Source organism: Ammospiza caudacuta, chromosome 6 (assembly GCF_027887145.1).
Source record: "Ammospiza caudacuta isolate bAmmCau1 chromosome 6, bAmmCau1.pri, whole genome shotgun sequence".
In the NCBI taxonomy this organism is placed as follows: Eukaryota; Metazoa; Chordata; class Aves; order Passeriformes; family Passerellidae; genus Ammospiza; species Ammospiza caudacuta.
Window position 1 is genome coordinate 28,294,983 of NC_080598.1, and position 16,504 is coordinate 28,311,486.

At 40.2% G+C, this 16,504-nt stretch overlaps 1 protein-coding gene and 1 long non-coding RNA gene across 2 annotated transcripts; one reads left to right on the forward strand and one right to left on the reverse strand.

Moving 5' to 3' along the window:
• The first annotated feature begins 388 nt into the window (after nt 1–388).
• On the forward strand, nt 389–14,370 carry LOC131559503 (embryonic protein UVS.2-like). Its single transcript, XM_058807869.1, has 11 exons — nt 389–506; nt 670–694; nt 1,604–1,741; nt 3,015–3,132; nt 3,683–3,861; nt 7,453–7,534; nt 8,448–8,575; nt 10,290–10,405; nt 10,809–11,034; nt 12,125–12,243; nt 12,810–14,370. The coding sequence occupies exons 1-11, from the start codon at nt 438–440 to the stop codon at nt 13,038–13,040; spliced, it is 1,431 nt and encodes a 476-aa protein (XP_058663852.1). The 5' UTR covers nt 389–437; the 3' UTR covers nt 13,041–14,370.
• On the reverse strand, nt 10,144–16,268 carry LOC131559507 (uncharacterized). The gene is made up of 3 exons (XR_009274888.1): nt 16,039–16,268; nt 15,111–15,180; nt 10,144–12,361 (listed from the first exon to the last, which is right to left on the reverse strand). It is a non-coding gene; the product is annotated as an uncharacterized LOC131559507 (long non-coding RNA).
• Between the last annotated feature and the right edge of the window lie 236 nt (nt 16,269–16,504).

The following is a 16,504-nucleotide window of genomic DNA, read 5'->3' on the forward strand; positions in this document are numbered from 1 at the left end:
GGGTGTCTCCTGGCAGCAAGCTAAGGAGTTACTTTTACAGGTAGTCAGTGTGGATGGATCAAAGAGTTCCTTGAGATGGAGTCTGGCTGTAAACAGACTGCAGCCGGATATCCTGTCCCTTGGTCAGCAGTGAGGGGACCTGCAGCAGCTCATGGCTTCTTCTTAGAATTAAAGATGAGTCACTTAAAGGTTACTGAATTTTCTTTCCTATTGCTCCACTTCCTCTGTTTTCTAAAGATAAATAAGAAATGAGAGCCTGGAAATTCTCTTGAGAGGTCCTGCAGCTTGTTTGTTTTGTAAAATACTTCTTGTTATCTAATTTTGTTACGCTTGTTAACAACAGCAGCAGCTTTCCCATAAAACTTGCCCCAAGTAAACTAACCACAATTTTAAGAACTGTGCTGCAGAGCAGAGAAGTTAATCTTGGAAATTTGAAGATGCAGTACTTTCTTCTGCCAACTCATTTAGCATTTCTCTGTAGCTTTGCACTAAGTAAACCCGTCCAGGTGTGTCCCTGCTCTGAGATGTTGAGAATTTACATTGCTGCTGCTGAGTTGCTCTATCTTAAAATTAATTAGAAACTCTTACTGCTGTGAATCTACTTGATACAAGTTTTCTGCTATGGAGATGAGCATGTACTAAAATATATGTATAATATTTTTTTTCCAGAAAACTACAAGAAAGAATGATTTAGGTGAGTTTGATTATAATTATTATATAAATTACTGCAAGTTTTGGTGGAGCTACATCTGTATACTTCAATATCATGACTTGGTATATTTTTCTCCTTGAAAATGTTTTGGGGTTTTTTTTCCACCATCAGTGGAAGGCAATTCACAGAACTCAAATGTGTTTTAACGTCACATTCATTGTGATTTTTTATGCTGTTGTGATGAAAAAATTATGAAGAATTATTGAACAATTGCTACATGAAATGTTCTTTTCCATATGTAGCTCTAGCAAATCAGAGTATTTTTCAGTTTGTTTTCTATCTTATGTGATATATGGTACTTTCCTGTCTGCTATACCCAAAACTTCTGTAATTTTTTGCTTAACAGATAGCTTTTGTCTGTGAGAAATGTATTCCCAGTATTTTAGAGTCAGAACTGAGGAGCACATCACAATGTCTTATGTCAAATCCATAGTTAACCTGGACATTATTAACTTGCATACATTCAATATGCATTATAAAAACAGTAATTTATTTAATAGTAATGTATTATTAATCCTATTTTTGCAGACGTCAGTTATGATTTTTCTTTAATTCCACAAGCTCTAGTGAAGAGGACAATGACTTATAACACTTAGTGTTCCCCTCTGAAAACTCCCAAAGCTTCTTAAGCTAAAGTTTATTTAGTCACAACTTTGATCACAGCTGCACTATGACATTATATTAATACTAAACGTTTCTATCCAGGAAGCAAGGCATACCTAACCAGTCTTAGCATACTAATCCTTCCTCACATTATTAGGAAATGAACTCCAGTGAAAGGAATTTCCAAAGATGCAAAATCGTGGTTAGTGTGTAGCTCTCATCTCCCTTTCTGCACATGTATTTGCCTTCTCAGTGCCTTGTATGTTCTTTATTTTCTGCTCCTGCCAGGTAGTGAAATAGCTGTGTATGAAGGAGACATCCTCCTGAGAAGAGGGCGACGCAGTGCAATTAACTGTGACAGCTGTTTGTGGCCCAAATCACAAGATGGACTGGTCAAGGTTCCAGTTAATATCTCTTCTGATTTCTGTGAGTGTATGCAAATGGATGCTCTAAAGTTAGCCTTGATTTTTCCAGTCCCTAACTCTCTGTTACTTTATGTTTCTCTGGCACGCACCAAAAGCAACCTTTGTACAAGTGAGAATTTATTGACGCGTCTCTTTTTCTATCCTGTTAGCCCCATGGAAATTTGGCTAAGACTCCAAACAGATCACACTAAAATATGTGGTTACTTGGGCCAATAGTAATTAATTGTAATTTAAAATATTAGCTTGCTCCTGTTAGCCACAATGCACTTTGACATTTAACAAGTACATTAGAAGAGGCACAATTTGTTTACATTATTAATGTATTTTTGCCAAAATCACCCTAGGAACATGGTTTTTTCATGCTATAATTTTCTTTTAAATCTCTCATAGAAATATTCCCACACTAGAACTCCTGTAGAGGCAAAAATGGAGCAAAAATCCTTGGAGATATTTTTCCTTTGTTGATTCCCTCTAGTCAGTCTATGTAGTTCTGTCCTATGCAAAAAGCTGCAGGAATGAATTCCATTCAGACCCTTCTTCAAAGAGCTTCCCTTGAGAGAAAATGGCATGGAAGTAAAATACAGCCTGAGCCTGATTCTTGTTCCTCAGGGAAAGGAACTGAAAAAGCTCAATCTCTGTGTTATCTAGGCTGCTTCTCTGCCCATGTGCCTCCAGAACTGCAGTATATACTTTTGTGGATAGGTGAGGGTTATTTTCTCTATCTGCCTTTCTCCAAAGTTTAAATATTAGGAAATTGAGATACACATCAGTTGCAGATGATTCATAACTGAGGAAGCCAAATTAAACCAAAATGTTCCAAAGCAGATAAACACACTGATCTTTATTTGGTTCCTGAGCTTTGGCTGTCTCAAGTGATTCCAAGGGGGCTGAGGCAGGCATTTGCTCTTTCTGATAAACAAAATAGGGTTTTGGTGCTTAGCTACAATCAGCTGGCTTATTTGGGATACTCTAATCCAACTATTTGTGTCTGAAACTGCCTCATTTCTTCTGTTCTGCCTAATGGAAGGAACAATGCCAATCTTTTGCTTTCCATCAGCTGTCTCCTAAATAAAATGTATGTGGGATAGCTGTAATTTTATACTTCCCTATAAAAGTCCAATAAGTTTGAAGATCTCTGAATGTTGGGTACCCTTTTTTTACTGTACTTGTATAATAAAGAGCTAATGAGTGCGATGAAGTTTTTAAGGAATGCATCCCATGAATGCACTTTGCTTTTTGATTAACCAAGGAAGATTGCCCCCTTCTCCTTCTAGCAATAACAGAGAGGTCTTGGATTGCTGATGCTTTGCAAGAGATCTCCACGCTGACCTGTGTGCAATTTGTAAATCGCACTACAGAAACAGACTATGTTTATGTTGAACGAGGGCAGAGGTAAGCTTTCTGTCTCCTGAGAGAGGCAGCACTCAAAAGTTCTTTTCAATTTTTTTTCTGGTTTGTTTTGGATTTAAGTAATAGCTTTATTTTTTCACACTAGCAGTAAAGATTTAGAGACAAGATGCAATTTTTCATTTTTCTTTAGATATACTGGTAGTTACATCAGCAATAGGCTGCAGGAATAAATGTGTGTGTGATTTAAAGATAATGGTGTATAACTCAAAATAATAAATTTTCCTTAATTGTTGTAAAAATTTAAATAAGTATAATTGTTTCAGGTTTTGCTTAATACTTTATACTGCTTTGCCTTAGTTTGATATAGCCAGTTTACTGGTTTAAAATTTGCCATCCTCATCACAAAGGCTTTATTTCCCTCCCACCATGTCATTTGGCAGCTTTCAGAAGTCTAGATATCTCATGCCAGTGACTATTTGCATGTCCCCTGCTGTGGCTGCATATCTAGAGAACCTTGGTGACATAATCAATACATCTATATATTTGTATTTACTAAATGTGATCCTTTTGGTTATTGATTGCTTATTCTTAGCTGCTGGTCTTACTTTGGAAAGATTGGAGGACGCCAAGCAGTAGGCCTGGTGAAAAATGGTTGCATGGATAAAGGAGCAATTCAGCATGAAATGAACCATGCACTGGGTTTCATCCATGAACAGGCACGGAGTGATCGGGACAGGTTTGTCAAGATTATGTGGGAGCACATAGTGGCAGGTATGTCCACTAAATCTCAAGAGAAAATTTATACTTACAGTTTAAGGAGAACATTTCTCCTGTGAACAACAATGCAAATAAGAAGCATGATTAATGCTGGCTGAATTGCAGCAGCAGCAAGAACATTCAGTATGATGGAATTTCTTGTTCAGTGTTTGTACTAAGGGAATTTCTGTGGCTATACCTATGGCACTGTGAAAGATGCAGCATGAAAGTAGCTCTATATTCTTATTTTGTTTGCCATTTTGAGCCCAGACCCCAAAATACCAGGATCATCAGGATTACAAAATGTTGCTGCAAAGACTTGGCCAGGAGGCAAGACTATGGGATCCTTAACTGAGGGGGGTGAAGTGTGACATGCAAGATCATTTTGGGGATTCACACAACAGTTGTATCCCAGGAAAGCCAGGGAAATAGTGGAAGGCAGCCAGTAGGCATCTTGGTGTGAGTGAAATGCACATATCCTAAAATGTATATGATCAAGGGGCTCAATGTGGAGGCATTGGAAACATATGCAACCATTAGCATTTCCAAAATTCTGGGACCTGGCTTATGTGAGAAGAAAGACTGCAATTATTTCCTCCTTGTGGACAGGATCATAGACACTTGAAAGAAGGAGCCATGGGAAGCAATCAGGAGTGGTAATTCTGTAGAGGAAAAACAAGTGGACACTATTTATGGAAAGGAATGCAGAATGAATTGTTTGGGCACGTGCCCGTGATCCGTGTGCTGGGAACATGGGCTCATCATACACAAGAGCTCCAGGCTCTGGGGAGGAAAGGGTAGAGAGAATGGCAAGAGATCCAAGGAAAAGTGAAAAAGTGGTATACAGAAGAAAAATACCAGAAGAAAGTATGCAGGGAGTCACTTGTCTGACAACTGTTTAGAGAGCTGACTAATCCATAACAATTGTAAAAATGCAATAGTCTATTTAGTTCATTATGGAAAACAACAGTAAATGAGGCCAGACAATTGAATACTAAATTCTATTAAGTCTCTTCAACAAATAAGACACTCAACTACACAATATCATGCACAGCTAAAAATATATCCATCTTTTTCTCCAGATGGAACTTGATTGTTTTTATTGCGAATTCCTAACACACAGCTCTCCAGACTTTCTTCAGCTATTCCCATGATATCCTAAGTAAATTCCATTTGTGTTGTTCTTTATTGAGGTTTCAGCTCCAGTGTTAAGGTGTAATTTTGCTGTGAGTTGTTTGCCATTGCACAACAAGAGTGTGCCATGTTTGAAATGTCAGCAAAGGATGTGCTAAGAAAGAGAGGTTGAAATCATGAAGTTATATATGCTAAACACACATAGTCTTACAGTTTTGCAAAGGGAACTCCACAGGTTCAGAAGTCATAATTCCTGAAGGATACAGATGTAACTAAACTGTGATTCAGGCACAGAGTCATGAAATGATAAATGAGGAAGAAGAGGTAAAGAAGACAAGGCTGTGCCAAAGGAGATGAGGTGTATCATCAGTGGTTTGAGTGTTCACCGTGGGTGGAGAATGAGATGATTTGTGTGGCATGGGAGTTGGAATGCAGAGTGTGCATTGTAGGGAAAAATGCAAAGATATGCAGGGAAAAGGAAATGGAGAAAGAGTTATGTTCATGAGGACAGTAATGTTACAACTTGCCGCTGTTAAGCCTGCTGATGGCAGAGTTCCTGGTGGTGCAGAACTAGACCTCAAGACCTTCTCCAGTGTCTCAGCTCTCATACAGAAGCAGTTTTTCTCCTGCCAGGACTTTCATATCGTGAATGTTTTCTGGGCTTTGTTTTTATCCAGCAATTTACCTTGGAAGCCATCCTACTTCTTTGTTTTGACAAAATGCAGCCTGATTGGTTGCTGTCCACTTAGCTACTTGAAACTCAGCTTATTTTTCCTACATTTTTGGGGAAAAAAATATATTCAGAGGCTTCAGACAGTCTTCTCCTTTTCAGCTCTTCTGAGTCATTGTACTTACATTCTGGCAGAGGTAGATTTTTTTTTTTTTCTTTTTTGAGAGTGGAAAAGAGGGGGTAAGTCCCCAAACACGTGCAGGTCGAGACAGCCAGATCTCTTTGGCATGTGATGAGGTAGGTAGTAGTTTGCTGGCAGCACCTCAGTCCAGCTAAGATGCTGTCACTTTTTCTTTTTTTAGCAAACTAATTCAGCAAAGCAATTCTGTGCCAAGCAGTAGCCATATGCTTCAGTGCTTCACCACGTTTGAACTGTGTTCTCTGTTCATCACCTCAAAAAAAGCTGCACACTTGCTGATAATTCTTTCTGAAGTTAGTATAGCAGATAAGAAGGACTGAGATTAAAACAGAATGAGGAAGGCCAATGGTGTTGAGAAACATTTTAAGGCTTAACTGTGTTTTAGAGCTACAAAAAGCTACAAATTCATGTTTATTCCCAAATTTTCTATTAGTTGGGATTTCAAATCTTTTTGCATCTCTTAGTCCTCAGCCCAGGACCAGTGCTGAAGGACATTACTGGCTGAGATTTGCTCTGGTTGGAAGCCTGCCAGCGGAGTTGTGCAGATCTCAAGAACATCCAACTCGGAACTCTTGTCCAGATGGTTTGTGGTTTACAAACCACACTTGTAGTTACAATAATGAAGGTACAGAACTGGAAAGGAGTGCTTAGTGGCTAGGGCTTTAGTCTTAATGCCAGGCTGGCTGCATTCAGCTCCCTGCTCTGACAGTGCTTATTTGCCTGTCTCACCATGGAGAAGAGACCCAGCACATAATTCATACTCATGATCTCCACTCAGTGAGAAAAAGAAGTGCCTTCTTCACATGAAACTCCCTCCAACTGTGTCTCTTTCCCTCTCCTCTGATTGTCCTGGAAGCCTTGAGGAATAGCTTCAGTGCCTAACTTGAAGAAATAAAGCTAGGTGACATGAAATCCTGTCTCTGTCCCTGGGCCCCAGCCCTGTATCAGTGTAACATCTTATCTCATATTGGCTTTTAAAGGCTGATGAAAAGTGATGGGATGCTCAGCAGCTGTTCTGACAGAATTTGTTTTTCTGCTTCATATGAGTCATATCACTTCACTCTAGCCGCTGCTGATGGGTTTGACCAGAGACAAAGCCAGAACATGTCTGGTAGCATGGGCTCTGGGGCAAGTAAGAGGGAAAATATGTTCCTTCTTTTTGTGGCGTTAGGACTCAGTATGACATCACCCATGCATAGCTCCTAATTTTTCATCTAGATGGTCAGCCAGATTTCCCCCTCAAGGTATGAATGTAGCTTTGGGGACATAGGTTGGATGCTTATAGTATTCAAGATAATGCACTGAAATGTGTTTGGAGACACCCTAATGAAGAGGGACAGAGGAACACTTTTACTTGAAGAGTAGAATGTATTAATTGATTATATCAAAACTTATTTAACTTTATATTCTGAAACCTGCTAGACTGTAAAAATGGGTTCCCATGGATTTCAAAAATCTCTGGTGGTTTTGATAGGTTCAAGATCTCATTAGAACATGTATTAGTATATATTTTACTCTCTGGATTATGACAGCAGGCAGTGTACTGCCTGTATTAGAGCAGTAATAATTGTTCTGACTGAAATGGTGCTTTCCTACTTTACAGGGGAACAAGGGAACTTTGGAAAAATGAATTCCAAAAACCTGGGCCTTCCCTATGACTACTCCTCAGTGATGCACTATGGCGCGTAAGTTGATGGTGGAAATATCCTTTCAAAGGAGCAAACAGCTTTCAGATCTTCTGCTCAGCTCTAGGAAGAAGAAGTTGCTCTGTGCAGAGAGTGACTTTTGCTGTTCATTTGAGTGCATGGACATAATTAAGGGTGAGCATACTTCCTTTGTCAGCAGGATTCCTGGAAAACAAGAGTTGATATGGATAGCAACAAAACATAGGACAACATTTTTCTTCCCATGTACTTTTGCCTCCTGCTAAAGGCCTTTGACAGGGCTCTGGCCCAAAGTTGAATTCTACTGAACCACTGATTCTAACCAGTTCTGAAGTTTAAATTATTTCATGAACACAGTAACAGCTGATCACAGACAACAACATTCAAGTGTAGAGGCAAGAAAGATGGAATTTTTTTATATTATGGAGATGTTGTATGCTGCCTTCTGTTAATCTGGGAACACTGTCTAAGGCTGCATTTTAGTCCATAATGCACAACCTTGTATCATGTACCTTCTCCTTTATTTCCCCAAGCAAGTAATAATTTCTGAACAAAACCATGATACAAAACTGGACTAGCAGAAGGCAGGACATTGCAGATAGCAAATAGGCAATTAGTAACTGAGACAGAATTATTTCTGCTTCTCTGCCTCAGGAACCAAGAAGGTGGGATTCAGTCCATTTTCCTGGACATTGGTGAAAGGCCTTTTCACTCAGAACAGAGCAGCTTTTTCTGCTTGCTTGCTTTCACCTGCTGAACATCAAGTATCTGCCATGCTGGTCCTCTTCAGGGAAGGCTACCAGGTCCCTGAGAAGCTTCTTGTCCATTTCCGTTAAAACCCTGTTTATGTGGTACATGAGAAATGATAATGCATTTAGAGAACTTCCCTGTCTGTGAAAAGCAATCTAGAAATGTGATTTCCATATTTCTACAGGTATGATTTCTCCAGAACTCCAGGAAAACCAACTATTGTACCAGTTCCTGACCCCTCTATACCTATTGGGCAGAGAGATGGGCTGAGTAACTTGGATGTAGCTAAAATCAACAAGCTCTACAAGTGCAGTAAGTGCTGTAGATAAAAGGTATATGAATATAGCTGATGTCTGAAGGCACTGACAGACATCCCCCAAAGGAATGTGGCACACAGTCCTTCACCACCTCTCACCCTACAACAGGAAACAGAACTGTCCCTGTGCCAAACTGCTGCCTTCTTGGAAAGGACAATTTGCTTTCAATAATTCACTCTCATTTTGAGTTATCCTCACCTAATCCCTGCTCTTTGAGATAAGCAAAATCCATTAGAGAACTCATTGTTGCTACCTCTGTCAAATTCTCATTTCAGGAAAGCTCTGAAGGTAGCAAAGCATGTAAGCTCTCCACAGCCATGAGTATAGCTTAGAGCTATGTGCATCAGAAGTGCCAGCAGATTTGTGATTTCTCTTAATTACAAAATATCTGCAGAGCTGTAAGCATGGGTGCCATTCAGCCTGATCAGAACCCCTTGGAAGAGAAAACCATAGGCATTTTGTATAGATGTCTACTTTTTTGCCACACCCACTTCTTAACTCATCCCTGTGGTATCTTAAAGTCTAGAAATACCTAACATTCCTCTGTAAACAGGAACTCTTCAGCCAAGATGCACAAAACAGGTTTAACATCATGCTCCTGCACTGCATGGGTTTTGCTTTAACTCCCAGGACAAAGGCTAATTGATTAACATGGCATTTGACTTTTCTGAGATGTTATTCAACAAAACAGCAAGAAGCTCTAACAAGATCTAAATATTAGTGTACTAAATTCTGCTCTTGTGTTAGAACTTAGTTAAATAATTAGAATTTAGAAGGAATAAGCATTCCTTCAGTTGGATTGTTAAGTACAGAAATCATTGCTGAGAGTGGTTACTCCACATTCACAACTGCAGATGAGACAACTTTACAATTTATGTGTCTCAAAGATAGTGATAACAAGTATTTTGTGATATTCATTCTTGACAGTGGGGCTGGGAATGAATCACATTTCAGTACCATTACTATGCAATTTCATAATTAGATCTGTATGTTTTGGAAGAAAAGCACTAAATTTTAAAAAGAGAGAAAAACTTGGGGACTAAAAAAAACCATAAAAAGTCTGGTTGTCTCAGGAAGTGTAGGAAGCAAGACAAAAAAGTCAAAAATTCCTATGAGCAGATGTCATATATTCATATTTTGTAATTTGGGGAATTACATAAAATGCAAAAAACTACATAAAATGAAGAAGTGGAAAAACAAAAGACAGATGAGATCAGACTTTTTATACTAGTCTCTAGGTCTGTAGATTGACTTCAGTGCTCTGTTACCATTTTCCCTCAGTGACTATCTGTCTTTGCTTTGACAAAATCTTGTTTTCAAACTTGATTTTTGAACACACTTATGCATACACACGGTTGCTAATGGAAATTTTTGTAGTGCTGTCATTGAATGTACTTCTGTGATTGAAGTTAAGGAAGTTCATGAAAGATCCAGGCCTCTTTTAGTAAGCTAATATATGTGAACAAAGCCCTATTGTCTTTAAAAAAATATTAATATCTGAAATAGGCAAGTACTTCTAAGTACTACCTTTATTTCACTTGCAGGTTTTCAATAATTTTTACACTAGGAACAGCAATACAGTTGTAAGCAGTACAATCAATTTATACAAGCTTGACTGCTGCAAATGGTTGGAGAGATTTGTCAGGCATTATGGGAATATTTTTGTGCAGTTTTCATTCTCTTCAACGGTGTTTGGTTCTTCCCTTCAGATTGCTGTAGCTCTGTGTTGTCTAAACCCAAAGGCTCGTTTTCCTCTGTCAATTACCCATCCCCATACCCCAACAACAGCAACTGTCTGTGGCTGATCCGCATCCGTCGAAGTAAGGTAATTTTTATTTGGAAGAAAGCAGTTTGAAGCACAGTATCCAGGCTACACAGCATTATTTCATTACCATGAGTAACCCCTGGGAGTCAGTTCATGCATCAAGACATTTATTTTGTTATGCAGTAAATGAAAGTCTCAACAATTTTCATAAGAACTAACACTATTAGAGGGATTATTTCACTCAATTTTTATCCAGTTCAGATAGGATGGCTTTTCAAAGACAAGCAGTAGTGAAACATCAGTCTCTGGGATCTCAGTAATAGGACAGCTAGATGAAATTCTGTGCTGTTTTTATATAGAAAGTAAGGTTTCAGTAATAGATGGATAGTAAAATGAATGGGAAGGTTTGAGACTTTCCCTGTGTATAACATTAAACCCAACTTTTGCTTTTTTGTTCCCCCAGATCTTCCTGCAGTTTGAGGCTTTTGATCTCCAGCACTCCCCAGGCTGTTCTTCTGACTATATAAAAATTTACAACGGGAACAGCAAGAGCTCCCCTGTCCTGCTGGACAAGTACTGTGGGAAGGGTCCGCTGCCCTCCCTGGTGGCATCGGGATCCACAATGCTGGTGGAGTTTGCAAGCGATGAGAGCATTACAGCCACAGGATTCAGAGCCTCCTACAACAGGGGTAAGAACACTCCTTTACAAAGCTTGGAGAACAGCATTAGCAGTATTTGTACAGAAGAACTGAAAACTTTTACTATACACTACAGAGTAGGGCTTTTTGCTCATTCTTCACACTTCTAGAGCACTTGGAAATGCAGAAGGTGGGCAATGATATGCCTAAAGGTTCACAGGAAACAGAAAATGGGATGTCACATGGGTGCCATGTTAATTATCCTGAGATCTCATTCAAATTCTTCTGAGAGCCTTATTCATATCTCCAGAACAATGTCTTTAAATAAAAACAATGCACTGACTGAAATTAATAGGAGCAGTGCACCAAAGAGCACAAAGACTGCAGAATCAACAAGAGACCTCAACCAACGAGATGCAAAGCCAGGATCTGGGCAAGATATTATTCAAGGTTTTGTGGGATTTTATGCAGCAGCAGAGGTACTGACCTTGGGTACCTTACACCTTCTGAATTAAAAACTTTACTAGAAGTTATATACACAAAACACTGTGCTTCCTGTAATCATGTGAGGGGTGTCTTTTTTGCAAACACAAAAATGCATTCTGGACTGCTAGACCAAATTCTGTTGTCCTGTGTCATGCTTTCAGCAAGAAGGCAGTAGCCCAAAGTTGCCGTATTTCAACTGAAAATCCAAGCTTCTTTAGAGCATAAATTGAAGAAGTCTTAGAAAAGTGTTATTTTTACACTTTTTACTTTATTCAATGGAGTAATTTCTAGAAAGCATTAGATCTAGCTTGATAATGCAATCTTGAATACTTAAGCTGATTCTTTTCTAAAGGGCGGTCAGTGCCATCAGAATGCTATGCTAACATGGCAACGGTTGATTGGAAAGTCAGATACAGCTTTAGATGCAGCTGTTCCCTGTCCTCCATAGATTATTCATCAGACATGTTTCTAGTTCCTTCAGTACAGCTGCTGATACAAATACTAAGTGAAGAAATGAAGTACTTCAGCAGTGGGTTTTCATGGTAGCACATCTTTTCTTGGTTTGAAGAAATAATATAGTAGGCTGTAAGCAAGCTTATTTCTACTGACAAAATGCTCTTGTTAATATATCTGGCTTTCTCCCTTTTCTCCTCAGTGAATTGTGGAGCCACTTTCAGAGATTCAAAGGGAGTCATCACCTCTCCAAACTACCCCAATAAATACCCCAAAAACCGAGCATGTTTCTGGGTCATCACTTCTCCAGTAGGATATAAGGTAAGGCACAGATGAGTTCATTTGTGGGTTTCATCACTGTTCTCTGATGAAACCTGTTTCTCTTGACGAATAAGAGCTGTTATGTCACTTTTTCAGAAGATCTCCTCAGAGTAAAAATCTGAAAGCAAAAATTCATTTTAAGAATTTATGCTGAATCTTAGTATCTGAGGTGCTCTGCAAGAGAAAAACCTTTACATGTGCAAGTGAGCTCATGAATCTAGCCCGTATCACAAGGCTTTGTTCAAAATAATCCCTAGGCTAGGGCTCCCACTAGAAAACTGAAACACCACACAGGTGCTGATTTTATATTACTCTAGAGGAAAGACTGTGAAGCATAGAAGATCAATCTTGTCCCTTGCTTATCCTTCCAATCCAAATACTGATGAACCAAGCAAATAATTTGCTACTAATTTGCATTGCCATATGGGATCAGGATGTGGTGCACACACAGAATAAAAAAATGGTGCCTGCACACAAGGAGTTTAGAGTATTTGTTGTTGTTAAAAAATGGGTAAGAGAAAAGGCTGCAACCTGGAAACAAAGTGCTTTGGTTGTATTTTCTCCAGATATCTCTCAAAATGTTATCCTTTGAGCTGGAATATAGCGACAGATGCATCTATGACTACTTGCTCATTCATGATGGAAGCCGCCCTATGTCACCTGCAGTTGGCCCTTATTGTGGGACAGAGAAGGTTGCAGACTTTACTTCCACTGGGAACTTTGTGCTGGTTGAATTCCACAGTGATTTAGTGTGGGAGTTGCCTGGATTTGTGATGAGTTATACATTTGCTAGGTAACTATAATACAGATGGGGTTTGAAAAACAGAATGAGAGTGAGAGCCCAGCTAGCCTCAGGTAAAAGTGAAGATGCCACCAATTTCAGAAAAAAAATATATAGCCTGATACCTTTAACAAGCATGAAGTTTGACCTCTTAGTCTTACATCTACAGTGGTGTAATTTCCATGGTGAATCAAGGACAGAAATGTTCCTGCCCATGGGATGCTTCTGTCTGAGACTGTATGCTTTTTGTTATAGTATTCTCATTGCTGGTGAGCTGAAACTACGTAAGCAGATTTTCAAGAACTTCTAGTGGTTTAAACAGTGCCCATAAAAAAATTTCAGAACATGGCTGTGTAGCAACTTTAACCTGTATTCTGGGAAATGCTATTACCCAGCCTAAATGTGCATCCCAGCATGCATACAGAAAAATCTTCAGACGCATTTATTTATGTTTTGAAGCCAAGATCACAGTTCATATAGGCACCAGAGCTTAGCCTGGAAATCACCACTTGACCCTAAACAAGTGGTGTCATAGCACAGTATGACATACAGTACCTCAACTCAAAGATTTGCACTATTCCTCTGTAAGATGGACCAGGTCAGGGAACATATTTAAAGAAACTAAAGTTAAGAGTAGCAGGAACAAGCACTGAGGGAGAGGGAATGGAATGAAGTACCTGCTGTTGTCACTTTGCTGTGGCCTGAATTGGATATTGAAATTGTTCATAAGGTGTTACCAAAATAATTTTTAAAAATGAGGCCTGAAAACCTAATGCAAAGACCATTTAATGTTCTCTTTGGAAAGCATTTTAGGTGTGAAATACCTTGTCTGTAGAGAGAAATGCTCCTCCTCTAAAGAGATGGCTGGAGTGGAGAAAGAAATCACCACTGTAAACACTTAACACTTTGCCTTGACTTGATGTATTCAGAATTAAATGCTAGTGCCAAACTGGGAGATGCCAAAGCATAATGAATAATAAAAGACTTTGCTGAAATTATGTCTTTGTGAAGAAGAGTGTGTAGAAATTGCCAATTTGCTTTCCTGGTGCAACCAAAAAAATTTTGAATTATGATGACTTTGTAGCAGTGGTGGGGAGAGGTTTAAAATCTGTAATGTTTTGCTTTTTAAGCACTGGGTAATTTTCACCCACAGAAGAATGATAATTGATAAGTTGTGAACATCAAGGTTTAGAGCTTTCTTGCATCATGGTGGGAAAGTGCATGCACAGCAGGCAACAAATATTTGTATTTCTTACAAGCTCCAGTCTTCTGGCTATAAAAAGCATTGCTTCATTTAATTTGACTCACTATTTAGATTGGCATATTTTTGGAGAATGTAACCATTTCATCAGCATGTCAGAAAATTAAACTCTACTTCTATTTTTAAGCTCAGCTTCAGACTATAAAAATGCTAATTCTTCTCCTTGACTCTGAGGACTTTGATGGAGGTGCAAAAGTAACAACCCCATGACAACTCTGATTATATAATGAAGCTAACAGGTCCCTGTTTTAAACAGACAGCGCTGAACAACTTTGTAACTTGACTATTACCTTAGATTCCCTTCCCTTGGCCTGATGTGGAGCTCTACAGATGTGCAATGTTTTAGATGTTTACCCATACTTGGTAAAAGAACAACAGCATATTCCAAAAGCAATATACCACCTACAGGAATACTGGTCTTGTAATTTGGCCCTAGAAATATGGTTTTAAGTAGGACATTGTCCATGTATAAATACACTCATATTCTGAACTATATGAAGGAAGACTGACCAGCTAGTAGACACAAGGGACAGTGCAGTCAAAAGTTTAGGATTCAAATACCACAATAGAAGGATTTTCAGAAGTTCTAACTAAAGTTCAGCACTCAACACACTTTTGAAATCCAAAATGTAAGGATTTAACCTTAAAACACAGAGGTATCTAGCAGTGAGGAATATTTGCATTCCCATAGATGTACATAACTCATGACATAAACAGGTATTACCTTAACTGCATACAAAACAAGATGTTTTTAAAGAGATCCACTTCCAGAAGCCTGTGTGTGTGGAAGAAATGAGTGTTTGTGCCAACATATTCCTTTTTTACCTGCTTTGAGACTGTCCTGGTTCCTGCCTGGGAGACAAATCAGAGCCTTTGAGTGCTGTGCTTTTGTAGTCTGTAAGAACCAGAACAGAGATCTGTCAATTATTGCTGCAGGAGAAAAAATGGCCTAGAATAAAGCATTACAGAAGCACACAAAAATGTACTACTCATAGGTCTATTTCTGTGTTTAATTTAAGATGCATTTTCCTTACATAAACAAATAACTGTGGTTGAGATGACGCTTGCATGACTACAGCCCCGGTTACTGAATCATAGAATAGTTTGGGTTGAAAGGGACACAAAGGTCACCTGGTCCAAAACCCTGCAATAAGCAGTCATCTTCAACTAGACCAAGTTGCTCAGAGCCCCATCCAACCTGACTTGGAATATTTCCAGAGGTGGGGCATCCACCATCTCTCTGCTACAGTGTCTCACCACCCACATAAAAACTTTTTTCCTTATATTAGTGCAAAACCATTGTCCCTGTCCCTTGTCCTATCACAACAAGCCCTGCTAAAATTCTTGCTCCCATCTCATATAAACCCCCTATAAGTATGAAAGGCTGCAATAAGGCCTCCCCAGAGCCTTCTCATCTCTTGGCTTGACTCGACCTGACTCCCTCAGCATGTCCTCATCGGAAAGGTGCTCCAGCTCCCTAATCTTTGTGGCCCTCTTCCGGATGTGCTCCAACAGGTCCTTGTCTTTTCTGTGCTGAGGACTCCAGACCAGGATGCAGCACTCCAGGTGGGAGCTGCCCAGAGCAGAGTGGCTATAACTTTGTAAGACAGAGAATGTACAACCTACTGCTCAACACCTGAGTTTGGCAAGAAGACACAAAAACTCCCTTTAATCTCTCCTGCACTTCAAATAGAAATTGAAAACCTTATAGGCTAAATTGTCACACAGGAGTTTATAATCGAGTTCGCTTTACCATGGGAAACAGCCGCGGGCAAAAAAGAGAAATAAAGGAAAGCTGGGGCTGCTCGGCTGTCAAATGGCCTTCGGTTCAGGAGCTGGAGAACCGCGGGGGCCGGGCCCCCTCTGGCGGACACCTGCAGGGAACGGGAATGGGAGCGTGTAGCGCCGCTTCTACAGATAGGTGGGACAGAGCCATCTCCCGGCTGGCCCGGCCGCGGCCCCAGCTCCGTGCGGCCCCAGCTCCGTGCGGCCCCAGCTCCGTGCGGCCCCAGCTCCGTGCGGCCCCAGCTCCGTGCGGCCCCAGCTCCGGGCGGCCCCAGCTCCGGGCGGCCCCAGCTCCGTGCGGCCCCAGCTCCGGGCGGCCCCAGCTCCGGGCGGCCCCAGCTCCGGGCGGCTCCAGCTCCGGGCGGCTCCGTGCGCAGCCGAGGCGCTCTCAGCAGGGAGACTCCGTGTCCTTAGCGGGATCCCCCCGCACTCCT

Bases quoted from the DNA above. Each gene is read 5' to 3' on its own strand.
- LOC131559503 (XM_058807869.1), top strand. From the start codon at position 438: ATGCAGTACTTTCTTCTGCCAACTCATTTAGCATTTCTCTGTAGCTTT. The intron at 507-669 runs GTGTGTCCCTGC...TTTTTTTTCCAG, and splicing joins CACTAAGTAAACCCGTCCAG to AAAACTACAAGAAAGAATGA. The intron at 12,244-12,809 runs GTAAGGCACAGA...TATTTTCTCCAG, and splicing joins CTTCTCCAGTAGGATATAAG to ATATCTCTCAAAATGTTATC.